General features: G+C 46.3%; 1 protein-coding gene across 5 annotated transcripts; it reads right to left on the bottom strand.

Moving 5' to 3' along the window:
- Nucleotides 1-1,536: 1,536 nt before the first annotated feature.
- On the bottom strand, nt 1,537-27,429 carry C9H12orf65 (chromosome 9 C12orf65 homolog). Of its 5 annotated transcripts, XM_017946299.3 has the most exons (4): nt 27,152-27,291; nt 9,589-9,712; nt 5,788-6,097; nt 1,537-2,669 (listed from the first exon to the last, which is right to left on the bottom strand). In XM_017946299.3, exons 2-4 carry the CDS (start codon nt 9,615-9,617, stop codon nt 2,451-2,453), a joined length of 558 nt encoding a protein of 185 aa, XP_017801788.1. In that variant the 5' UTR covers nt 9,618-9,712; nt 27,152-27,291; the 3' UTR covers nt 1,537-2,450. The 5 variants fall into 5 exon arrangements, with proteins under 5 accessions (XP_017801788.1, XP_003907380.1, XP_009180210.1 ...); XM_003907331.5 differs by lacking the exon at nt 9,589-9,712 and having other exon boundaries at nt 27,152-27,429; XM_009181946.4 differs by lacking the exons at nt 9,589-9,712; nt 27,152-27,291 and adding an exon at nt 27,301-27,429.

Raw genomic sequence — 27,429 nt, 5'->3', positions numbered from 1 at the left:
CCTACTATTACTGCTTTTTTTTTTTTTTTTTTTGGGGCGGAGTCTCGCTTTCTCCCAGGCTGGAGTGCAGTGGCCGGATCTCAGCTCACTGCAAGCTCTGCCTCCCGGGTTTACGCCATTCTCCTGCCTCAGCCTCCCAAGTAGCTGGGACTACAGGCGCCCACCACATCGCCCGGCTAGTTTTTTTGTATTTTTTAGTAGAGATGGGGTTTCACTGTGTTAGCCAGGATGGTCTCGTGACCTCGTGATTCGCCCGTCTCGGCCTCCCAAAGTGCTGGGATTACAGGCTTGAGCCACCGCGCCCGGCCTATTACTGATTTCTTAGGTGTCATTCTAGAGACTTTATTTTCTAAAGGGAGTTTGGGCTGGGGAAGGGTCCTGTACACTCGCAACAGGAGGTGTGAAATGAGCCCTGCATTGAATGTGTAAGCGTCCAAAGCGGTCACTGAGGTGAGAAGAGCCTTCATTGGCAGCCTCAAAGTGAAAGGTGTGCTTGAATGTATGCACTAGACATGCGGCCTAGGCTGCTGGACAGACTGCAGAACTGAAGCAGGCCCTGCAACTGGCAATCTCACAATGGCCTTCTCACCTCCCAGTATTTTTCCCTATTTGTTTTCTAGGTGGACTCCAGAAGAGTTCTAACAAGCCAAGTTATTAAGCATGGCTTTAAAAAAAACAAAACCAGGCCGGGCGCGGTGGCTCAAGCCTGTAATCCCAGCACTTTGGGAGGCTGAGACGGGTGGATCACGAGGTCAGGAGATCGAGACCATCCTGGCTAACACGGTGAAACCCCGTCTCTACTAAAAAATACAAAAAAAACTAGCCGGGCGAGGTGGCGGGCGCCTGTAGTCCCAGCTACTCGGGAGGCTGAGGCAGGAGAATGGCGTGAACCCGGGAGGCGGAGCTTGCAGTGAGCTGTAGATTTATAAGCAATCAGATTCTGGAACCTCACCTTTACAAATCTTGTAAATGAACACGCAGGGAATGTATTTCTACATCAGAGGCACAACTGGGCATCATGCAGCCTAGAAGCTAATGGAGCAGATGGACAAGGAACGGAGCCTTTAACTCTTCCAACCATCTTGTTTTCTTTTTTTTTTTTTGAAACAAGAATCTTGCTCTGTCACTCACGCTGGAGTGCAGTGGCGCAATCTCAGCTCACTGCAACCTCCGCCTCCCGGATTCAAGCAATTCTCCTGCCTCAGCCTCCCGAGTAGCTGGGATTACAGGCACGTGCCACCATGCCTGGCTAATTTTTGTATTTTTAGTAGAGACAGGGTTTCACCATGTTGGTCAGGCTGGTCTCGAACTCCAGACCTCGTGATCCACCCCGCCTCGGCCTCCCAAAGTGCTGGGATTACAGGCATGAGCCACTGCGCCCGGCCCTTGTTTTCTCTTTTACTGTCTTGAGCTGACATCGGGATAACTGATGTTTAAGTGTCACTGGGCAGCAGCTTCCCAGCAGATGAGAAGTTGCCACCAAATGCTATTAATGTTTGACTCAATTCTCCAGTTCTCCATAAAAACTGACTTTACTAATTTAAAAAAAAATTTATTATTACAAAACAGATACAATCACACAAAGGTACAACTTGAAATAGGGGTACACCCTTCTAACTACCACCCAGGTGAAGAAATAGAACTTTGTCACGCATCCCAGAGCCCCTCCAAGTGCCTCATCACAGTGACAACAACTTTCTTCCCTCTAGAAGTAGCCATTATCCTTGTAGAGTACTGACTCTGTGTTTCTTTATGGTTTTATCTTATTTTTTAAGAGACAGGGTCTTGTTCTGTCACACAAGAACAAGTGGACAGGTGGAGTGCAGTGGTGTTGATAGCTCAGTGCAATCTTGAGCTCCTGGGCTCAGGTGATCTTCCTGCCTTAGCCTCCCAAAGTGCTGGGATTACAGGCGTGTGTCATTGTGCTCAACCTAGTTTTATTTATTTACTTTTTTTGAGACGGAGTCTTGCTCTGTCACCCAGGTGTTGCCCAGGCTGGAGTGCAGTGGCGCAATCTCAGCTCACTGCAACCTCCGCCTCCCAGGTTCAAGCAATTCTCCTGCCTCAGTCTCCCAAGTAGCTGGGATTACAGGCACCCACCACCATGCCTGGCTAAGTTTTTGTATTTTTAGTAGAGACGGGGTTTCACCATGTTGGCCAGGCTGTTCTCAAACTGCTGACCTCAGGTGATCTGCCTGCCTCGGCCTCCCGAAGTGCTGGGATTACAGGTGTGAGGCACTGTCCACCGTGCCCGCCGAGTTTTATTCTTGAGTCGTGCATGTCTCTGTTCACTATAGTTTAGTGCACCATTTAAATAACTTTGTTGTCTTTTAAGTTCATCAAAAATATTTCTTTTGAAGCACTGTAATAATGCTGGTGATGGAACTCACCGCCCTTATTCCCTGGGAGCTTCTGGCAGATTCTGTCAGTTGGAATCTGTAATTCTTTTCTCAGTGGACCTTTTTACTTGACTCCCACAGTTCTTTCAGTAGCTTCTTTTTTTCCAGGGTCTCCTTTGCTCTTTTTTTCCTTTCTTGTTTTTTCTTCGCTGCTTCTTGTTTTTCTTTGTGAACAGGACTGTTTTCACCATTGTAGAAAACATCTACTTTCTCTTGTAGGATTTTCCGAGCTAGCTTTCTGTTCTGATCAACTGATCTTGTCTGATGGCACTGTAAGAGATAATATTTTATAATGTGAAAACCACAGGATGTTACAAAACAGACAGGACCTCAGAAGTCATTAAATTCAACCTGTTCGCTTATTTATTTATTTATTTGAGACAGAGTTTCGTTCTTGTCACCCAGGCTAGAGTGCAATGGAGTGATCTTGGCTCACTGCAACCTCCGCCTCCTGGGTCCAAGCGATTCTCTTGCCTCAGTCTCTCAAGTAGCTGGGATTACAGGCGCATGCCACCATGCCCAGTTAATTTTTGTATTTTTAGTAGAGATGAGGTTTCACCATGTTGGTCAGGCTGGTCACGACAACCTGTTCGCTTTATAGAGAGGGACAAACCTGGAAGGCAAAGCCCCTTATCAGGAGTCCCCATGAGTCAGTAGCAGTGAAGACCAGCCCCTTTCCTGCCTCTGCCCCATGTCTCACACCCTTGCTGTATTATGTGGCTTTCACTGTGATTGTTTTAATCTTAGGAGTGCTATTTTGTTTAGAAGCAACAGTGGCCTTCAAATAACTTACAGTCCCAAAATAATTATAAAAATATCAACTATGTATCTAGCTTGTGGCCAGTGAACAACCACTTTGTGTGCACCATTCATAAGCATAAAGTTCTGTCTGAAGGAAGAAAATAGCATCTTTATTATTAGTCAACCATAACTCATTCACTATGTAATGCCTTAGTTATTACAGGTGAGTGCCTTGCAAAGCTGTTTGATAAAAGATACATCCCAAGCCAGGCATAGTGGCTCACACCTATAATCCCAATGCTTTGGGGGCTGAAATGGGAGGATCACTTGAGGGCTGTAGTTTGAGACCAGCATGGGCAACATAGCAAGACCCCCCATCTCCACCAAAAATGTAAAAATTGGGTGACCGGACACGGTGGCTCATGCCTGTAATCCTAACACTCTGGGAGGCCAAGATGGGCAGATCACTTGAGGTCAGGAGTTCGAAACCAGCCTGGCCAACATGGTGAAACCCCGTCTCTAGTAAAAATACAAAAAAATTAGCTGGGCGTGGTGATGGGCACCTGTAATCCCAGCTACTCGGGAGGTTGAGGCAGGAGAATTGCTTGAACCCAGGAGGCGGAGGTTGCAGTGAGCTGAGATTGCGCCACTGTACTCCAGACTGGGCAATAAAGCAAGACTGTCTCAAAAAAAACAAAACAAAAAACATTGAGTGTGGTGGTGCATGCCTTCAGTCCCAGCTACTCAGGAGGCTGAGGCGGGAGGATTGCTCGAGCCCAGGTGTCTGAGGCTATACTGAGCCATGATTGTACCACTGTACTCCAGCCTGGCTGACAAAGCAAGACCCTGTCTCTTAAAAAAAAAAAAAAATTATGAAATTACGGTGAAAGAATAATACTGAAAGCAAGTTTGGAATGAGTTACGTAAAATAGGTTAAACAAAAATTAACTCTCATGTTTCAGAATTTTGTTACTCATGAATGACACTTTTCAAGGAGGAAAAGTGATTGAGGTTTTACATGATATGCTCGTGGCTCAAAAACCTAGCTGTGAAGTGCAGCTGTTAGGTACATGGACTTGGGGTATGGTTTGAACTACTAAGTGGCAGGACCTTGGGCAGGTCACTTAGCCTCTCTGTGTCCCAGATTCCACACCTGTACTGTGATGGAAATAATGAACATGGAGTTATGGGGACTGCAGAGTTAATGCTGCTTAGAACAGTTCCTCCCACACGTTTCCATGGTCTGTAAGTATCTGCTGCCAGTATCATTATACATGAAACACTTGCCTTGGCTATCTCTTTTCTGTGCTGCTTCCAGTCCATGAGGCAGATGGACTGGGAGCCCCTCTGATCAGGCTTGTCTTTTTTTTTTTAAAGAGGGAATCTTGTCTGTTGCCCAGGCTGGTGTGCAGTAGCGTGATCTCGGCTCACTGCAATGTCTGCCTCCAGGGTTCAAGCGATTCTCCTGCATCAGCCTCCTGAGTAGCTGGGATTACAGGCACGCGCCACCACGCCCGGCTAATTTTTGTATTTTTAGTAGAGATGGGGTTTTGCCATGTTGACCAGACTGGTCTTGAACTCCTGACCTCAGGTAATCCACCCACCTCGGCCTCTCAAAGTGCTGGGTTTATAGGTGTGAAGCCACCGTGCCTGGCCCGAGACTTGTTTTTTTTTTTTTTGAGACAGAGTCTCGCTTAGTCGCCCAGACTGGAGTGCAGTGGCGCGATCTCGGCTCACTGCAAGCTCCGCCTCCCGGGTTCACGCCATTCTCCTGCCTCAGCCTCCCGAGTAGCTGGAACTACAGGCGCCCGCCGCCTCGCCCGGCTAATTTTTTGCATTTTTAGTAGAGACGGGGTTTCACCATGTCAGCCAGGATGGTCTCGATCTCCTGACCTCGTGATCCGCCCGCCTCGGCCTCCCAAAGTGCTGGGATTACAGGCGTGAGCCACCGCGCCCAGCCGAGACTTGTTTTTTTATGTAAAGAAGGAAGACTCCCATAGGCAGCTGTGCACAGCATTTTTTCTTCTGAGGTTGGAAAATGCCTGGCCTCCATGATCTCACCCTCAGTCCTCTCTGTCCAGAAGGGGAGGTATCACCGACATTTACCAAAGGGGACAGAGAGGCATGGAGGACGTGGCCACGCTAATGTTAACCAGCCAGGACAGCTAAGGGCTGGGACCCCTAGCCGACAACCCAGGCCTGCCTGCTGCCTCCTCAGGGACTTGGAGCCCACAGCGATGCTGGGGATCTCGGCAGCCTTCCTGAAGTGGGAATGGATTTGAAAGAACCATGCTGCCCGGGCGCCTGCCTTTATCAGCCACTGCTTAGCTTTGTCAAGATGTTGCTTCCGGCGCAGCAGCCAAGCACCAGTGCTGCCTGCCAAATTCAAGGATGGCAGCCATACCCTGGCTCCAAAAGATCCTGGAAGCAGGCTTCCCAGGCTGTTGTAGGTGGTTCTGCCTTAGGGAGGAATGGCTCAGGGATGGGACGAGATCTGCAGTGCCCTCTACTGCCTGGCTGGTAGAGGGTGGCCCGAGCCAGAAAGAGAATGCCCTTCAGCTGATCCCATTCAGACTTGGGAGAAATCTCTGGAGGCTGTGAGACCCTTGGGCGGGGTCTCTCCCCTCAGCGGCCTTCTGTTGTCTACCTTTACAACGATGCCCGAGGGGATGTGCTTCAGCACCACACAGTTGCTGGTTTTGTTAGTTGCCTGGCCCCCTGGACCGTGTCCTTTCACAAACTGCTCTTCGAGCTCATTCTCATCCAAGGAAAGCAGTGCAGGGTAGTCCTTCTTGCCTGCCATCTGGACCAGAGTGACAGCTATTCCTGGGGATAACAACGTCAGCTTCTCCCAAAGCCGGAGTCCCCATGGCGCCCGGCATATTCGGGTCAGTGATGTAGGAAAATGAAATAAACCCGTGGTGCTCTTGAGGAACATGGCTCTGCTGGCTGAGGACCTGGGTTAGATGAATAAGGAGGAGAGCTTTCAGAAAGAGGCATCTGCCCTCAAGATTGTGCTTCAGATTTGAAGACAGCTTTTTATAAAGCAATTCAAATGATGACCCATCTGTTACCAAGGGAATTTAGGAAATGGGTGGAGACACATTATTTAGCAAGACACCCCTCTCCTCACCCTTGCACTGTCTGCCATGTTACCAGGACATGCCCTGCCAGCTAATACATATTTTCTTGCAATAGACCAAAAATATCTTCTAAGCACCCAGGGGTGCTGTTTTCTCAGGAAGGAGAGGTTTTGAGTGTGAAATTCAGGCCGGGCGTGGTGGCTCACGCCTGTAATCCAAGCACTTTGGGAGGCTGAGGCAGGTGGATCACAAGGTCAGGAGTTTAAGACCAGCTTGGCCAAGATGGTGACACTCTATCTCTACTAAAAGTACAAAAATTAGCCAGGCTTGGTGGTGGGTACCTGTAATCCCAGCTGCTCGGGAGGCTGAGGCAGAGCCACTGCACTCCAGCCTGGGCAACAGAGCGAGACACTGTCTCAAAAAAAAAAAAAAAAAAAAAGAAATTCAAAGGAACGGGACTATAATTTGATACAGATAAATAGTGCATCAAGCAAGAATTAGCATCTGGGTCAAGTGCCAGTATTTAAATGTTTGAGAATCTCTGAAATCAAAATGTAAAGATGACAGTATGAGAGTCTATTTTATTTTTTGAGATGGAATCTTGCTCTGTTGCCCAGGCTGGAGTGTGATGGCATGATCTTGGCTCAATGCAACCTCCGCCTCCCAGGTTCAAGTGATTCTCCTGCCTCAGCCTCCCGAGTAGCTGGGATTACAGGTGCATGCCACCATGCCTGGCTAATTTTTGTATTTTTAGTAGAGGTGGGGATTCATTCACCATGTTGGCCAGGCTGGTCTCGAATTCCTGACCTCAGGTGATCTGCCCACCTTGGCCTCCCAAAGTGCTGGGATTACAAGCATGAGCCACCCCCAACCCTGGCTGAGAGTCTATTTTATAGCTGAGCTTAAACAGTCTGACATAGTAAACATCACTATCAATCAATGTCATGATTGTTGTTTTTTGTTTCCAGTTTCACGGATTTGAATGTGAACATCTGTTCCCCCGGACACACTGCCAATAATGTGGTCCAACTGGTACTCATTGTTGGAACTACCAAGTCAATTAATTTTTTTTTTTTTTGAGACAGAGTCCCACTCTGTCGCCCAGGTTGTACTGCAGTGGCGTGATCACAGCTTTCTGCAGCCTTGACCTCCCCAGGGTCAGGTGATTCTCTCATCTCAGGCTCCATAGTACGTGAGACTACAGGCACACCCCACCACAGCTGGGTAATTATTTTTTGTAGAGATGGGGTTTCGCCATGTTGCCCAGGCTGGTCTTGAACTCCCTAAGGTCAAGTAATTCACCTGCCTCAGCCTCCCAAAATGCTGGGATTACAGGCGTGAGCCACTGCACCCAGCCAGTCAACTCACTTTTAATAAGGTCCTCGTTAGGTATAGTGAGGGACATGAGATGAAAAAGAGCTAGACTGTCTTCATGGAGCTTACAGGTTAGTTAGAAAAGATATTAGGCCGGGCGTGGTGGCTCAAGCCTGTAATCCCAGCACTTTGGGAGGCCGAGACGGGCGGATCACGAGGTCAGGAGATCGAGACCATCCTGGCTAACACGGTGAAACCCCGTCTCTACTAAAAAATACAAAAAACTAGCCGGGCGAGGCAGCGGGCGCCTGTAGTCCCAGCTACTCGGGAGGCTGAGGCAGGAGAATGGCGTAAACCCGGGAGGCGGAGCTTGCAGTGAGCTGAGATCCGGCCACTGCACTCCCGCCTGGGCAACACAGTGAGACTCCGTCTCAAAAAAAAAAAAAAAAAAAAAGAAAAGATATTAAAAGACAGATGAGATGGGCCTAGACTCCCCACCTACATCTTTCTCCCATGCTGGATGCTCCCTGCCCTCGAACATCGGACTCCACGTTCTTCAGTTTTGGGACTCGGACTGGCTCTCCTTGCTCCTCAGCTTGCAAACAGCCTATGTTGGGACCTTGCGATCATAATTTATTTGCAGGGGAGCTCCTGGGATCATGGCAAACAGGAGGCAGGACTAGATTGCAGCTTCAGACAGAGCAGCATGCAGAGGCTTACACTGTGAATTTTAGCTCCAGATCAACTGCAAGAACAAGCCAGCAATCCTGAGAGGGCTCACAGACCCTGTGAAGGAAGCAGATTGCTCCTGCAGGGCCTGGGAGACCCCCAAATACTGTGAGTGCCCCAACTGTGGAAGTGGGAAAGGGAGACCCTCCTCTCCAAAACACACCCCCGCACTGGAGAGGCTGAAGGTCTGTTTGCAGAAGAAATTTCTGACTTTACCTGGAGCTAAGTCAGACTCAGGCAAGCGAAATACAGGGGAAGAGGAAGCAGCAGAAAGGCAGTGGGAGCTTGCTGGGTCCCCAGGCAGCCCATTCCTGCCTGACACCACAGGGATCCAGAGGGAGGTTGGCCAGAGGAGCAGGGGGTAAAACTCCACAGGGAGAAGGAATTCAAAATTTCTAGTCGAACTCTAATAATTTAAACAGGGCAAGAAGGCTCCTGGCCAGAACTCAGGGAAGGGCACGAATCCGGCATGCAGACTTCACAGGTGGGGCAAGAACTGTAGCCCTTTTCTTTTGCAGCTGGGAGGCGAACAGCCTCGGGCAAATTTTCAGGCCAGTCTCACCCTCTGCCTGGAAACAGACTCAGGGCAGTTGTTGGGGGACACGGTGGGAGTAAGACCGGCCCTTCGGTTTGTGTGGGAGCTGGGTAAGGCCTGTGACTGCTGGCTTTCCTCCACTTCCCCCTGACAACCTGCATGACTCAGCAGAGGCAGCCACAACTCTACTAGGTACAGAACTCCAGTGACCTGGGAATCTCACCCCCATTCCCTACAGCAGCCTCAGCAAGACCTGCCCTAGGAGAGTCTGAGCTCAGACATGCCTAGCTCCACCCCCACCTGATTGTCCTTCCCTATCCACCCTGGCAGGAAGACAAAGGGCAAATAATCTTGGGAGTTCTAGGGCTCTGTCCACTGCTGGTTCCTCCCCTAACACAGCTGATGCTTTCTGAAAAGCACCACCTCCTGGCAGGAGGCCAACCAGAAAAAAAATAGACCATTAAACCACTAAAGCTAAGGACCTTCATGGAGTCCATTGTACCCTCGGCCACCTCCACCGAACAGGCACTGGTATCCATGGATGAGAGACCCATAGACGGTTCACATCACCGGACTCTGCAGATAACCTCCAGTACCAGCCCAGAACTGGGAAGACTCGCTGGGTGGCTAGACCCAGAAGAGAGACAACAATCACTGCAAGTAAATTGGCTCATAGGAAGCCACATCCATAGGAAAAGGGACAGAGTACTACACGAAGAGAACACCCCATGGGACAAAAGAATCGGAACAGCCTTCAGCCCTAGACCTTCCCTCTGACAGAGCTTACCCAAATGAGAAGGATCCAGAAACAAACATCCGTAATATGACAAAACAAGACTCTTCAACACTCCCCCAAAAATGCACTAGTTCACCAGCAATGGATCCAAACCAAGAAGAAATCCCTGATTTACCTGAAAAAGAATTCAGGAGGTTAGTTATTAATCAGGGAAGGACCAGAGAAAGGTGAAGCCCAATGTAAGCAAATCCAAAAAATGATACAAGAAGTGAAGGGATAAATCATTCAGGGAAATAGATAAAGAAAAAACAATAAAAAATTCAGGAAACTTTGGACACACCTTTAGAAATGCGAAATGCTCTGGAAAGTCTCAGCAATAGAATTCAACAAGTAGAAGAAAGAAATTCAGAGCTCGAAGACAAGGTCTTCAAATTAACCCAATCCAACAAAGACAAAGAAAAAAGGGTAAGAAAATATGAACAAAGCCTCTAAGAAGTCTGGGATTATGTTAAACGACCAAACCTAAGAATAATTGGTGTTCCTGAGGAAGAAGAGAATTCTAAAAGCTTGGAAAACATATTTGGGGGAATAATCGAGGAAAACTTCCCCGGCCTCACTAGAGACCTAGACAGCCAAATACAAGAAGCACAAAGGACACCTGGGAAATTCATCGCAAAAAGATCTTCACCTAGGCACATTGTCATCAGGTTATCCAAAGTTAAAATGAAGGAAAGATTTTTAAGACCTGTGAGGCAGAAGCACCAGGTAACCTATAAAGAAAAACTTATCAGATTAACAGCAGACTTCTCAGGAGAAACCCTACAAGCTAGAAGGGATTGGGGCCCTATGTTCAGCCTCCTCAAACAAAACAACTATCAGCCAAGAATTTTGTATCCAGTGAAAAAGTAAGTATCACTTATGAAGAAAAGATAGTCATTTTCAGACAAACAAATGCTGAGAGAATTCGCCATTACCAAGCCACCACTACAAGAACTGCTAAAAGGAGCTCTAAATCTTGAAACAAATCCTGGAAACACATCAAAACAGAATCTCTTTAAAGCATAAATCACACAGGACCTATAAAACAAAAATACAAGTTAAAAAGCAAAACCAAAAAACCAAAAAACCCCTAAAGTACACAGGCAACAAAGAGCACGATGAATGCAATGGTACCTCACATTTCAATACTGACATTGAATGTGAATGGCCTAAACACTGCACTTAAAAGATACAGAACTGCAGAATGGATAAGAACTCACCAACCATCTGCTGCCCTCAGAAGACTCACCTAACACATAAGGACTCACATAAACTTAAAGGGGTGGAAAAAGGCATTTCATGCAAATAGACACCAAAAACAAGCAGGGGTAGCTATTCTTATATCAGACAAAACAAACTTTAAAGCAACAGCAGTTAAGAGACAAAGAGGGACATTAGATATATAATGGTAATAAGGCCTTGTCACAGGAAAATATCACAATCCTAAACATATATGAACCTAACACTGGAGCTCCCAAATTTATAAAACAATTACTAACAGACCTAAGAAATGAGATAGACAGCAGCACAATAATAGTGCGGGACTTCAATACTCCACTGACAGCACTAGACAGGTCATCAAAATGAAAAGTCAACAAAGAATGGATTTAAACTATACCCTGGAACAAACGGACTTAATAGATATATATAGAACATTTCATCCAACAACCGCAGAATATGCATTTTATTCAACAGTACACGGAACTTTCTCCAAGACAGATCATATGACAGGCCGTAAAATGAGCCTCAATAAATTTAACAAAATTGAAATTATATCAAGCACTCTCTAAGAGCACAGTGGAATAAAACTGGAAATCAACTTCAAAAGGAACCTTCAAAACCATGCAAATAAATTAGCTGGGTGTAGTGGCAGGCACCTGTAATCCCAGCTACTTGGGAGACTGAGGCAGAATTGCTTGAACCTGGGAGGCGGAGGTTGCAGTGAGCCGAGATTGTGCCATTGCACTCCAGCAAGGGCGACAAGAGCAAAACTCCATTTCAAAACAAACAAAGCACCAAAAAAAAACCCCACAAACAAAAAATGCAAATACATGTAAATCAAATAACCTGCTCCTGAATGAGCATTAGGTCAAAAACGAAATCAAGATGGAAATTAAAAAATGTTTCAAATTGAGGCTGGGTGCAGTGGCTCAGCACTTTGGGAGGCTGAGGTGGGTGGATCACCTGAGGTCGGGAGTTCGAGACCAGCCTGACCAACAAGGTGAAACCCCGTCTCTACTGAAAATACAAAATTAGCTGGGTGTGGTGGCGCATGCCTGTAATCCCAGCTACTCGGGAGGCTGAGGCAGGAGAACCCCTTGAACCCGGGAGGTGGAGATTGCAGTGAGCTGAGATCGCCCCACTGCACTCCAGCCTGGGTGACAGCGAGACTCCATCTCAAACAAAACAAAATAAAACAAAACAAGCAAAATAACCCATCTATGACAAACCCACAGCCAACATAATACTCAACGGGGAAAAGTTGAAACTGTTCCCCCTGAGAATTGGAACAAGACAAGGATTCCCACTCTCATCACTTCTCTTCAATACAGTATGGAAGTCCTAGCTACAGCAATCATACAAGAGAAAGAAAGAAAGGGCATCCACATCCACAAAGAGGAAGTCAAACTGTCACTGTTTGCTAATGATATGATCGTTTACCTTGAAAACCCTAAGGACTCCTCCAGAAAGCTCCTAGAACTGATAAAAGAATTCAGCAAAGTTTCTGGATACAAGATTAACGTACACAAACCAGTAGCTTTTCTATACACCAACAGCGACCAAGCGGAGAATCAAATCAAGAACAAGAACTCAACCCCTTTTACAATAGCTGCAACAAACAAACAAACAAAACAAAACAAAACAAAAACTTAGGAATATACCTAACAAAGGAGTCGAAAGACCTCTACAAGGAAAACTACAAAACTGAGGAAAGGAATCATAGACAACACAAACAAATGGAAACACATCCCATGCTCATGGATGGGTGGAATCAGTATTGTGAAAATGACCATACTGCCAAAAGCAATCTACAAATTCAACACAATCCCCATCAAAATACCACCACCATCATTCTTCACAGAATTAGAAAAAAAAAATTCTAAAATTTATATGGAACCAAAAAACAGCCCACATAGCCAAGGCAAGACTAAGCAGAAAGTACAAATCTGGAGGTATCACATTACCTGATTTCAAACTATACTATAAGGCCATAGTCACCAAAACAGCATGGTACTGGTATAAAAATAGGCACATAGACCAATGGAACAGAATAGAAAATCCAGAAATAAACCGAAATACTTACAGCCAATTGATCTTCAACAAACCAAACAAAAACATAAGGTGCAGAAAGGACACCCTTTTCAACAAATGCTGGGATAACTGGCTAGCCACCTGTAGAGGAATGAAACTGGATCCTGATCTCTCACCTTATATAAAAATCAACTTGGCCAGGCGCAGTGGCTCATGCCTGTAATCCCAACACTTTGGGAGGCCAAGGTGGGTGGATCACGAAGTCAGGAGATCGAGACCATCCTGGTTAACATGGTGAAACCCCATCTCTACTAAAAATACAAAAAGTAAAAAGAAAAATAAAAAAATTAGCCGGGCGTGGTGGCAGGCACCTGTAGTCCCAGCTACTCGGGAGGCTGAGGCAGGAGAATGGTGTGACCCCAGGAGGCAGAGCTTGCAGTGAGCTGAGATCGCACCACTGCACTCCAGCCTGGGTGACAGAGCAAGACTCCATCCCAAAAAAACAAAAAAACAAACAAACAAAACACAAAACACCAACTCAAGATGAATTAAGGACTTAAACCTAAGACCTGAAATTATAAAAATTCTAGAACGTTGGAAAAACCCTTCTAGATAATGGCTCAGGAAAAGATTTCATGACCAAGAACCCAAAAGCAAATGCAATAAAAACATAAAAACAAAGATAAATAGCTGAGACCTAATTAAACTAAAGAGCTTTTTGCATGGCAAAATAAAAGGCAGAGTAAACAGATAACCCAAAGAGTGGGATAAAATCTTCACAATCTATACATCTGACAAAGGACTAATACCCAGAATCTATAACGAACTCAGTAAGAAAAAAACAATTCCGGCTGGGTATGGTGGCTCACGTCTGTGATCCCAGCACTTTGGGAGGTCGAGGTGGGCGGATCACGAGGTCAAGAGATCGAGACCATCCTGGCTAACACAGTGAAACCCCGTCTCTACTGAAAATACAAAAAAATTAGCTGGGCGTAGTGGCGGGCACCTGTAGTCCCAGCTACTTGGCAGGCTGAGGCAGGAGAATGGTGTGAACCTGGGAGGCAGAGCTTGCAGTGAGCCGAGATCGTGCCACTGCACTCCGGCCTGGGCAACAAAGTGAGACTCTGTCTCAAAAAAAAAAAAAAAAAGAAAAAATTCCCATCACAAATTCGGCTAAGGATACGAACAGACAATTCTCAAAAGAAGATATACAAATGGTCAACAAACATATGAAAAAATGCTTAACATCACTAATGATCAGGGAAATGCAAGTCAAAACCACAATGCAATACCACCTTACTCCTGCAAGAACTGCCATAATCAAAAAATCAAAAAACAGTAGATGTTGGCGTGGATGAGGTGAACAGGGAACACTTCTACACTGCTGGTGGGAATGTAAACTAGTACAGTCACTATGGAAAACAGTGTGGAGATTCCTTAAAGAACCAAAAGGAGAACTACCATTTGATCCATCAATCCCGGGTATCTACACAGAGGAAAAGAAATCATTATTTGAAAAATTGCAGCACAATTCACAATTGCAAAATCGTGGAACCAACCCAAATGCCCATCAATCAACAAGTAGATAAAGAAACTGGTATTATATACAATTGAATACTACACAGCCATAAAAAGGAATGAATTAACAGCATTTGCAGTGACCTGCATGAGACTGGAGACTATTATTCTAAGTAAAGTAATTCAGGAATGGAAAACCAAACACTGTATGTCCCCGCTGATATGTGGGAGCTAAGCTGTGAGGAAGCAAAGGCATAAAAATGATACAATGAGGCCAGACACGGTGGCTCATACCTGTAATCCCAGCACTTTGGGAGGCCGAGATGGGCGGATCACAAGGTCAGGAGTTCGAGACCAGCCTAACATGGTGAAACCCTATCTCTACTAAAAATACAAAAATTAGCTGGGTGTGGTGGCACGTACCTGTAATCCCAGCTACTTGGGAGGCTGACGCAGGAGAATCGCTTGAATCCGTGAAGCGGAGGTTGCAGTGAGCTGAGATTGCACCATTGCACTCCAGCCTGGGTAACAGAGGGAGACTCCATCTCCAAAAAAAAAAAAAAATCTAGAAAGGGCTTTGTTGATTCCTTTCAAGGCCTGAGACTGATCTGTAGTAAAATCTCTGTCACCCAGGCAGATTATGGGAACTGCAAAAGTACCACTTGGTTAGAGCATCTTTATTGAAGATTACGTAGGCACTAAATACAGATGTGCTGCTTTTTTTTTTTTTTTTTTGAGATGGAGTTTCGCTCTTGCTGCCCAGCCTGGAGTGCGATGGCGCGATCTTGGCTCACCGCAACCTCCGCCTCCTGGGTTCAAGTGATTCTCCTGCCTCAGCCTCCCGAGTAGCTGAGACTACAGGCATGTGCCACCACACCTGGCTAATTTTGTATTTTTAGTAGAGACAGGGTTTCTCCATGTTGGTCAGACTGGTCTTGAACTCCCGACCTGAGGTGATCCACCCGCCTTGGCCTCCCGAAGTGCTGGGATTACAGGAGTGAGCCACACCCCACCTGGCCTGTGCTGTTCTTATTAAACAACTGCCTCATATAAGGCTCTAAATAGCTTCTTTTACTATTTGAAACTTCATGAACTGTAGTCATTGCAACTGGCGTCTAATCTAGGTGGGAGCCAGCTTCTAAGGTAATGGGACATCCAGCAGATTACTCCACAGGTTTGCTCCTAGCCCGTCCACCTCTTCCTCGGTCAACTTCCCTGAGCCTGCTGCTGTCTCCGGAGCCCACTGTGAGATCCAGATAGATACCCACTGAGGAGGAAGTGGGGTGGAGACACGGGATCAGGCGTTGCTTTCTTGTAAATATGTGCATTTCCTGTTACTTTACATGTAAGATTCTGGGTTAGTAACCAGTACAGTGATACTGACATGACACTGGTCACACCTTTAGAATGACAGTATGATATCCTTCATCTCTACTTCTGCTATTTCTTTTTTATTTTTTATTTTGAGATGGAGTCTTGCTCTGTCGCCAGGCTGGAGTACAGTGGCGTGATCTCGGCTCACTGCAACCTCCACCTCCCAGGTTCAAGCGATTCTCCTGCCTCAGCCTCCTGAGTACCTGGGACTACAGGCACAAGCCACCACACCCAGATCATTTTTGTATTTTTAGTAGAGATGGGGTTTCACCATGTTGGCCAGGGTGGTCTTGATCTCTTGACCTCATGATCTGCCCGCCTTGGCCTCCCAAAGTGCTGCGATTACAGATGGGAGCCACTGCGCCCGGCCTACTTCTGCTATTTCTATGGGAAATAAATATAATGCCAATGCTGGTTTTTAGTTCCATGACTAGCATTATGATCTAAGTCAATGTGTTGTCAGTCCCAGCGAGTGATAATTAAGATGGTACTGCCTACATCTGTGTAGTGTAAAAAAAGAAAAGCACAGCCCGGGCAACATAGTGAGACCCCGCCTCTACAAAAAATAAAAAAATTAGCTGGGTGTGGTGGTTTGAGCCTGTAGTCCCAAGTAGTGGGAGGGAGGTTGAGGCTGCAGTGAGCCATGATAATGCCATTGCATTCAGCCTGAATGACAGAGTGAGACCCTGTCTCAAAAACAAAACAAGCCAGGCATGGTGGCTCACGCCTGTAATCCCAGCACTTTGGGAAGCTGAGGCAGGCAGATTGCCTGAGCTCAGGAGTTTGTGATCAGCCTGGGCAACTCAGTGAAACCCTGTCTCTACTAAAATACAAAAAATTAGCCAGGTGTGGCAGCGCACGCCTTCCAGCTACTCAGGAGGCTGAGGCAGGAGAATTGCTTGAACCTAGGAAGCAGTGGTTGCAGTGAGTCGAGATCACGCCACCGCACTACAGCCTGGGTGACAGAGCGAGACTCTGTCTCAAAACCAACAACAACAAAAAAAACACACAAAAAAAGCAAAAAAAGCTTTTTGAGATGGAGTCTTGCTCTGTCACCGGGCTGGAGTGCAGTGGCACGATCTCAGCTCACTGCAACCTCCGCCTCCCGGGTTCACACCATTCTCCTGTCTCAGCCTCCCGAGTAGCTGGGCCTACAGGTGAACACCACCATGCCAGGCTAATTTTTTGTATTTTTTTTTTTTTTTTTAGTAGAGATGGGGTTTCACCGTGTTAGCTAGGATGGTGTTGATCTCCTGTCCTCGTGATCCGCCAGCCTCGGCCTCCCAAAGTGCTGGGATTACAGGCATGAGCCACCGCGCCTAGCCAAAAAAAAAAATTTGTTTTAAAAGATGATATTGGCAAGGTGCTCCATGACTGTGAAGGGATATACTTTGAAATGGAGTGTGCCAAGGAAAGTGGTGCTTTAAAAACTGGTTTTGTTTAATGTGTATGAAATGTGTATAAAATCAAATACCTTAGAAAAAGATAAATGATAAACCCAGGCACTTTCTCTGAACTCTCTACGACAAAGAATTGCCTTACCTACGAACAACTGAGTAGACTAAGTCAATGTCCAAAACTTATCTTTCCTTATTCCTGTTTTCAATCCACAAAACAAAATTCATTTGTGTATCAAGCAGCCTGTAGTCCCGGATTCAATTCATTATGGAACATGAGCCCCGCATTTCTCTCATCCGCTAGCTGGTAAATCTGACCAGGCAGGACAGTACTGGCACATACCAGTGCAGTGAAAAAGAGAGGAAGTGATTCCAAGGCAAGGCGAGACTCCCAGACAAAGAATGGAAAGGAGAGTGCTTTTATCAGCTGCTTTGTCACCAGTCCACTGTTTGAATCTCTACCTTTCTGTCCTAGTTCAGAGCTGCCAGACACACTGGAAGGTCTCCCACCCAACTGGAGTTCAAGAAGGTCCCCGGTGTTCAGTTACTGGCTGCTTTGTCTAACAGTTGATTCCAATAGCCAATCAGACAATTCTAGACACTTTTAGTATCTCCTGGAGCTTTGGCCCTACTCCAATAACTGCTAAAAATGACAAACACACCCATGGTTCCACTTCCCCAAAGGTCAAAAAAATACGAATTGGATTTCAGTTTTTGTGATACAGAGTAATCCAAAGTCTTTAGGGAACAATAAAAGCAGCTCAAATTATAGTTCATTGTGACATGAAAAAAGAGAAAAAGGAAAATGGTACAGAGAAGTGCTAGTAAGAGGAAACCAGCAGTCATGACAGCTCTGCCCCAGTTCCTTTCTTCAAATGTGAGCTTCAGTGTAGGGCTGGCGCTCTACCCTGACTCCCTAGGCTCTACTTTTCCTTTGATGATGGCTTCTGCACTAAATGGCTGATCACAGTTAAGGTAAAAGCTCCTTTTGTTGCCTGAATCCCTTCCAACTTGGTTAAGTTCAGAGATAACAGGTCTAAGGAATTTACAAGGGAACATTAATTTGTGCAAGAATATTTTAAACATCTATTGAGTGTCAGGCATGGGCTTCAGGGAGCCTAAAGAGTCTGTAGCATAAAAGTGAAATGAAGACGTGCACAAACAGGATATGTGCCATATTTGAGGATGGATAACATACTACAGAGCAGTGGTTCTCAAACTTTCTATGTCCCTCATCCTCCTGGAGAGCTTGCTGTCAGGATTTGAAACCTATGCGCTACTGAGTGGCCTTCTTCATGACTGGATGTGGTCAGCACACCCCTCCTCCAGCTTCTACATTCAACTCAAACCAAGACAGACTATCTGCAGGGATGGCATGTTCAACTCTACAACAAGGCCTGTGGCTGGAGCAAACAATTACAGATGAAAACGAGAAGATAATAGCTTACAGTCCCAGCTACTTGGGAGGCTGAGGTGGGAGGACTGCTTGAGCCCAGAAGTTGTCTCCAGCCTGTGCAACACGGGGAGACCTCATCTCTAAAAAACAAAATAGGCCAGGCATGGTGGTTCGTGCCTTGTAATCCCAGCACTTTGGGAGGCCAAAGCAGGTGGATCACCTGAGGTCAGGAGTTCGAGACCACCCTGGCCAACATGGTGAAACCCCGTCTCTACTAAAAATACAAAAAATTAGCTGGGGTGGTAGTGGGCACCTGTAGTCCCAGCTACTTGGGAGGACTGAGGCAGGAGAACTGCTTGAACCCGGGAGGCAGACGTTGTAGTGAGCCGAGATTGCACCATTGCACTCCAGCCTGGGCAAAGACTGAAGGAGCGAAACTCCGTCTCAAAAACAAACAAAAACAGTAAAATAAAAAATACACTAAAAATAATAATAATAATAATAAAATAATGCTGGGTATGGTGGCTTACGCCTGATCCCAGCATATTGGGAGGCTGAGGTGGGATGATCCCATGAAGCTGGGAGTTCATGATCAGCTTGGGCAACATAGTGAGACTCCATATCTTTTATTTAAAAAAAAAAAAACAAAAAAAACCCCCACAAAAATAAAAGCCTAGATGTAGGAGGTGATGCTGTGTCATCAACAGCTCTCACTTTGGAGAGAAGTAAAGAGTATGGTAATGCCTTTCGTTTCGTGTCTCTGAAAAGGATAAAGGATATTTGAGGCTGGGCACCGTGGCTCATGCCTGTAATCCTAGCACTTTGGGAGGCCAAGGTGGGCAGATTACCTGAGGTCAGGAGTTCAAGACCAGTCTGGCCAACATAGTAAAATCCCATCTCTACTAAAAATACAAAAAATAAACTGGGTGCTGTGGTGTGCTGAGCTGAGGCAGGAGAACTGCTTGAACTCGGGAGGCAGAGGTTGTGGTGAGCCAAGATCACGCCACTGCACTCCAGCCTGGGCTGCAGAGCAAGACTTTGTCTCAAAAAAAAAAAAAAAAAAAAAAAAGTCAATAAAATAAAGGATATTTAATCTATTTTCAGGAAAGCATGAGATGTCAATCTCTGGACCTGCCTTCTGGACGCCATTTATCTAAAATTCACTGTTTGTTTTTTTTTTTTTTTGGAAGGTAAAGCACTAGTTTACCTTAGCTACTACTTTCATGGTATATCAACCTTGCAGAAACTTCATTAAAACAGAAGGAACAGGTGCGGAGACTAACTGAAACAGGGTGCTTTAGGAAGATTGTTAAAGTGCTCACCAGCCAGTCTCACAATGCAAACTTTAATGTGCATACAAATCACCTGGGAGTCTTGTGACTTGTGATGCTGGTTCATTAGGTCTGGGACGAGACCTGAGGCTCTGGATTTCATTTTTTTTTTTTTAGACGGAGTCTCACTCTGTCGCCCTGACTGGAGTGCACTGACGTGATCTCAGCTCACTGCAACCTCTGCCTCCTGGGTTCAAGCAATTCTCCTGCCTTAGCCTCTCGAGTAGCTGCGCTACCATGCCCGGCTAATTTTTGTATTTTTAGTAGAGACAGGGATTTGCCATGTTGGCCAGGCTGGTCTCAAACTCCTCACCTCAGGGGATCCACCTGCCTCGGCCTCCCAAAGTGCTAGGATTACAGGCATGAGCCACTGTGCACAGCTGAAGCTCTGCATTTTTTTTTTTTTTTTTTTGAGACAGAGTCTTGCTCTGTCTCCAAGGCTAGAGCGCAATGGCACGATCTCGGCTCACTGCAACCTCTGCCTCCTGGGTTCTAGCAATTCTTCTGCCTCAGCATCCCAAGTAGCTGCGCTTCAGTTGCCCACCACCACGTCCAGCTTTTTTTTTTTTTTTTTTGTATTTTTAATAGAGATGGGGTTTCACCATGTTGGTCAGTGTGGTCTCAAACTCCTGACCTCAGGTGATTCACAAGCCTCAGCCTCCCAAAGTGCTAGGATTACAGACGTGAGCCACCGTGCCCAGTGAGGCTCTGCATTTCTAACCAGCTCACAGATGAGGCTGTCCAGGCCCCACACCCCGTGGCAAGGCTAAGTGCTTTACACAAGGGTACTGCCTGTATTCTGGCACATATGACTGTCCACTGCTTGATGAGAGTCCTGGGATCATGATGGCAATGGTGAAGGCTGAAAAGGTGTAAAGGAGTGTTATGGGAGGGCAAGGAAATCATCCCAAGAAAAGGATTAAACAAATACTGATTTGAGCTAGCAGAGATGGTGACATGGAAACAAGGAGATTGGGAAACTGGGTCATATGGGGGAAAAAAAACATCAAAAATGTCAACTCTATTGTGTTAATGTTCTAGAACAGTGTTGTCCAATAGAAACTAATGCTACTGGCCTGGGCGTGGTAGCGCATGCCTGTAATCCCAGCACTTTGGGAGGCAGAGGTGGGCGGATCATGAGGTCAGGAGATAGAGACCATCTTGGCTAACACGGTGAAACCCCGTCTCTACCAAAAACACAAAAAATTAGCTGGGTGTGGTGGCATGTAGTTGTAGTCCCAGCTACTCGGGAGGCTGAGGCAGGAGAATCTCTTGATCTTCGGAGGCGGAGGTTGCGGTGAGCTGAGATCACGCCATTGCACTCTAGCCTAGTGACAGAGTAAGACTCTGTCTCCAAAAAAAAAACCAAAAAACAAAAAACAAAACTAATGCTACCCACATGTGAAATTCTAAATTTTCTAGCAGTTACATTAGAAATAAGAAAGTGATGAAATTTATATTTTATTTAACCCAATATATCAAAAACATTATTTCAACAAGTGATCAATATTTTATTATTATTTTGAGACAAGGTCTGGCTCCATCATCCAGGCTGGAGTATAGTGGTGCCATCTCAGCTCACTGCAATCTATGCCTTCCAGGCTCTAGCCATCCTCTCACCTCAGCCTCCTGAGTAGCTGGAACTACAGGCATGTACCACCATGGCTGGCTAATTTTTCGATTTTTTGTAGAGACGAGGTTTCACCATGTTGCTGTGGCTGGTCTGGAACTCAAGCTCAAGCGATCTGCCTACCTCAGTCTTCCAAAGTGTTGGGATTACAGGCGTGAGCCACTGCACCCAGCTAATATTTTTAAATTGAGATATTCTTTTTTCCCCCTAAATATGAAGGCTTCAAAATCTAGGGTATAGTCATACTTACAGAACATCTCAGTTTGGACCACATGTGCTCACTAGCCACATGTGCTGGTGGCTACTTTATGGGACAATGTAGCTCTAGAATCTTGCTACCCTAAGTGTCGTCCACAGAGTAGGGGCAAAAGCACCACGTGGAGGATGGTCAGGAATGAAGATTTCAGGCCCTGCTCTAACCTACCAAATGAGAACCTGCTTAACAAGATCCTCAGGTGATGCAGAGGCACATAAAATTTGACAAGCATTGTTCCAGAACACAGGAATCAGCAAGTTCTTCTGATTGCTAGGACAGACACTTTTAAAAGCTTTTCTTTTTCTTTTCTAAAAAAGTAGAGATGGGGTTTCATCATGTTGCCCAGGCTGGTCTCAAACTCCTGAGCTCAAGCAATCTGCTTGCCTCGGTCTCACAAAGTGCTGGGATTACAGTCGTGAGCCACCATGCCCAGCCTGTTTCTTATTTATATAACATTTAAGAAACTGAGACAAGAATTCAGGAGGGCTGATTACCTGCTTATTCCATCTTGTTTCTTCCTTAAGAAGGAGATGAAACTGTAGGTCTCATAACAATGACCTAATTAACAGTTAAGGGCCAAACAACATTGAGCTTAAACAGACCAACGTGCAATGTTGCCGCTTTGAAAAGACAAAACAGCCAGCAGGTGGTGCCAGAAGCTAAGTGAGGGGAAAATGATTTTCTGAGAAACGCTTAATGATAATTCATGTTTCAAAAACGTGTTTTGGGGCTGGGTGTGGTGGCTCATGCCTGTAATCCTAACACTTTGGGAGGCTGAGGAGGGTAGACTGCCTGAGCTCAGGAGTTCCAGACTAGCCTGGGCAACACAGTGAAACCCCCTCTATTAAAATACAAAAAATTAGCCAGGCGTGGTGGTGCACACCTGTAGTCCCAGCTACTCGGGAGGCTGCGGCAGAATAATGGATTGAACCCTGGAGGCGGAGGTTGCAGTGGGCTGAGGTCACTGCACTCCACCCTGGGTGACAGAGTGAGACTCCATCTCAAAAAAAAGTGTTTTGGTGCTCTCTGTAAAATGATAGTTAAAAAGAAAGTAGCCTTTCTCTGTCTTTCACATCCTCCTGTTAGCTCATCCTCCTGCTGTAGGTGCCTGAGATCCTTAAGGGCTGAAACCTCTCAAATAGAACTAGTGAGTACTGCTGGTCAGGTTTGAAACAGACCATGCCATTTCCTAGAGTTGGGGTTTTACACTGAAGGTAAAGCGCCCTTCACTCACAGTAAGTGCAGATAGTTACTTCTCAAACAAGGAAAACATAATAGAGTGAGCAGGAAATGCAGAGCTGTTGTCTTTGATTTTGGGGGACGGGAGGAAAAGGAGACTAGGTCTGGCCTAAATTTAACAGGCTTAATGCTTGAATGCTTAATGCTGCAGAATGCAAGAGCTAGCTAACAAAGAGGAAAACATTCCCTTCACATAATCCCAGTATCTTGTTCATTTTTATTTTATTTTTGAGCTGGAGTTTCGCTCGTCACCCAGGCTAGAGTGCAATGGCGTGATCTTGGCTCACTGCAACCTCTGCCTCCCGGGTTCAAGTGATTCTCCTGTCTCAGCCTCCTGAGTATCTGGGATTACAGGCACCTGCAATCACGCCCAGCTAATTTTGTATTTTTAGTACAGACGGGGTTTCACCAAGTTGGCCAGGCTGGTCTCAAACTCCTGATGTCAGGTGAGGTGCCTGCCTTGGCCTCCGGTAGTGCTGGGATTACAGGCGTGAGCCACAGTGCCTGGCCCTGTTTATTTTTTTTTTTAAGCAGAAAACTTTGAATCCACATAATTACACCTGTCCTATTTGTGTGTATCGTATTTCTTCTATTTTTTTTTTTTTTAGCCAGAGTCTCGCTCTGTTGCCCAGCCTGGAGTGCAGTGGCACAATCTTGGTTCACTGAAACCTCCACCTTCCAGATTCAAGCAATTCTCCTGCCTCAGCCTCCCAAGTAGTTGGGACTACAGGCACACGCTGCCATGCTTGGCTAATTTTTTGTATTTTTAGTAGAGATGGGGATTCACCGTGTTGCCTAGGCTGGTGTTGAACTCCTGAACTCACGTGATCTGCCTGCCTCAGCCTCCCAAAGTGCTGGAAGTGTGAGCAACTGCGCCCAGCCTCATATCTGTTCTATTTATGGCATCTGACAGGAACTTTATAATTTATCAACTATACTATTAAAACAGAAACACATTGAAAAAGCAACAACACCACCACTGTATATTTTCTTCTAAAAGTCTCAAAGCCTGTATTTCTATTAATGATGCCTTGTGTTTGTTTAGGACTTAAAGATACCGAAACCAAAGCACTTTCTTCTTCTATTTTTTATTTTTTTTGAGACAGGGTCTCCCTCTGTCACCTAAGTGGAGTGCAGTGGAGTAAAAATGGCTCAGTGCAGCCTTGTCCTCCTGGGCTCAAGCAAGCTTCTTCGCCTCAGCCTCCCCAGTAGCTGAGGCCACAGGTGTGTACCACCATACCTGGCTAGTTTTTAATTTTCTGTAGAGATGGGGTCTTGCCATGTTGCCCAGGCAGGTCTCGAACTCATGGGCTCAAGCAATCCTCCTGCCTTAGCCTCCCAAAGTGATGGGATTACAGGTGTGAGCCACCACGTCCAGCTGCAAAGCACTTTCAGATACATTATTGTATTTAATACAAATAAAGAAAATAAGAGATGCACATTTCCTGATTATCTCAGGAAGACCTATCTTGGAAGACCATTAGGTTTTCAATTTTTGAAACTAAATTATCCTTTCTACACCTTGTTTCGTTACCTTTCGTAGTATCTCCAGATCTTTTTCCAGTTCCTTAGGCAATGTTAGCTCCTTTTCCTTAACTTTTTCTGTTTTAAATTTTATTTATTTATTTTTTTGAGGCAGAGTCTCACTCTGTTGCCCAGGTTGGAGTGCAGTGGCACGATCCTGGGTCACTACAACCTTTGCCTCCCGGGTTCCAGCGATTCTCCTGTCTCAGCCTCCCAAGTAGCTGGGATTATAGGCACCAGCCACCACGCCCAGCTAATTTTTGTATTTTTAGTAGAGACAGGATTTCACCATGTTGGCCAGGCTGGTCTCCAACTCCTGACCTCAAGTGATCTGCCTGCCTCGGCCTCCCAAAGTGCTGGGAGTATAAGCATGAGCCATGACGCCCGGCCAACTTTCTCTTTTTAAAAAGACTAGTCAAGTACAGTAGAGAAGAGGGAAAGAGTAGAACAAGAAGCTTGATCTGTGACTGTGAACAATTAAGATAACTCACTACTAGGCTGGGCGCGGTGGCTCACGCCTGTAATCCCAGCACTTTGGGAGGCCGAGGCGAGCGGATCACGAGGTCAGGAGATCGAGACCATCCTAGCTAACATGGTGAAACCCTGTCTCTACTAAAAATACAAAATAAATAAATAAATAAATAACCGGGCGTGGTGGTGGGCGCCTGTAGTCTCAGCTACTAGGGAGGCTGAGGCAGGAGAATGACGTGAACCTGGGGGGTGGAGCTTGCAGTGAGCGGAGAGTGCGTCACTGGACTCCAGCCTGGGCGAGAGAACGAGACATCGTCTCACCAAAAAAAAAAAGGTAACTCACATTCTGTATTTGACGACTCCTCTCATTTTTTCTTTTGTCCCAAAAAGGTCTTACTGCCGAGGAGTGCGAGCTCTGTGGCCAATAGACCTGCATTCAATGTCTCAATGCCACAATTTACTTACTGGGCAACTTTGGCTCTATTTCCTCATCTGTAAAATGGAGATACTACTACCTAGAGTGAGAACAAAATCATACATGTTGCCATAAATGTAAAGTACTTAGTGCTCACTAAATGGGAGCATGTCAGATCTCTCAACTACAAGGCTGAGGAACTTCAGAATGACATACCACATACGCCGTGATCTTATGACACAAACCCAGTCTGGGATCTGATTATTTCATGGGCCTTTGTTTTAGAGCTTAGGGTGAAAAGGCATCTAGAACAGTGGCTTGTAAATTATTTTACTTGGTATGGTCCAATTTAAGAAGTACTTGATAAGCCATGACATTACTGAAAACATGTTATTTGATGGGGTCATAATTCTGGTCTATGAAATCAGGTACTAAGGAGATCACTGTGATGCCAAAAATATAGCCTGACTTCCCAGCAGGCTCGCACTGAAAGATAAAACCATCTTCAATGAAGCAAGTCCTGGTTTAAACATAAAATATATTTTGGAATTATGTAATATAATTTAAAAAATCACGAAAAACAGGATAATATCAAATTTACCCTTTAAAAATTGCCAGGCGTGGTGCCTCATGCCTGTAATCCCAGCACTTTGGGTGGCCGAGGCAGGAGGATGACCTGAGGTCAGGTGTTCGAGACCAGCCTGGCCAATACGGCAAAACCCCGTCTCTACTAAAAATACAAAAAATTAGCTGGATGTGGTGGCGGGCACCGGTATTCCCAGCTACTCCGGAGGCTGAAGCAGAAGAATCGCTTGAACCCGGGAGGCAGAGGTTAAAGTGAGCCAAGATCACGCCATTGCCCTCCAGCCTGGGTGACAGACTGAGACCCTGTCCCTCCCCCCCCCCCCCCAAAAAATAAAAAAAAGTAAAAAATAAAAATTGGTAGGTTTACTTAGGAAGCTCAAATGAGATGGAAGGCCTCCTGGCAAATCTGTCATTCCAAGGGCAAATCCATCTCCTGGGTCGTGGAGGCCTAAGTGATAGTGCCAGGGAAGTCCCTTTACTATGAGCCAGAACTCCTGGAGGGAAATCGAGGAGCTGGAAGGACCTTAAAGGTTAACTAGGCTGAAGAATGTCGCCTGCACAGTGCGCATGAAATGGGCTGGGGACCCACGGGAATGAGAGCGGGTTCCCTTAGGTCCTTCAAAAGTAGGGCAGGGTGGCTGGCGCCTGTGATCCCAGCACTTTGGGAGGCAGAGGAAGGAGGATTGCTTGAGGCCAGGAGTTCAAGACCAGACTGGGCAACATGGTGAGACACCCTCCCCCCAACGTCTATTTAAAAAAACAAATATCTCCGCAGAAGCTTAGCGAGGGAAGTGCTGACCCCTACTACGTGCCAGGCCTGAAACAGCACCTGATGCGTGCTCACAGCTCCACTCAGCTAAGTACATGAGGATCCTTCCGTTTTGCCTTGGGCCTCCGTGGAACCGTTTTTTCCAGGACGGTAGTCTCTCCTCTCCCCTGCCCTAAGTGCTTGAACAGCCCCAGGGCCGACCCACAGCACCTAGCGTAAACCAGGTCTCGAGAAAACTGAGCTAGGGTGTCAGGGCCGGCCCCACCCCACCGCCAGCGCGGCCTCAGGTAAACTGGCTGCGCCACTCCGGGTCGCAAGACGGGAAAACCCCAGGCGTCCCGGCTCCCAGTCCTCTCTCCGGAGCCCTTGACAGTCGTCGGCAGCCGTAGGGTTACCTGACTTCTCCGCAGACGCTTACCTGGTCTCAGGACCCGACTAGTGCCCTCAACGTTCTAGAGGACTCCGAATCGCCGCAGCAGAGGACTCGCAATCGCGATCCCTGATCTGCGCACGCGCCGTACTCTGATCGCAGTTTCCCTCATCTACCAGAGGCTCATGTTTACTCACTGCGCATGCGACAAACTGAAGCTTCTTTCCCTCGTGGCAGCGGCTGGCTTCCAGAGAGCCAATCAGAGAAGAGGGTTTCACAGCATCCCCACTCCCTTGTCACACCCCCGGGGTTGGACATCTCTGGTT

This window comes from Papio anubis, chromosome 9 (genome assembly GCF_008728515.1).
Source record: "Papio anubis isolate 15944 chromosome 9, Panubis1.0, whole genome shotgun sequence".
Lineage (NCBI taxonomy): Eukaryota > Metazoa > Chordata > Mammalia > Primates > Cercopithecidae > Papio > Papio anubis.
This window is presented reverse-complemented; position numbering and strand designations above follow the sequence as displayed.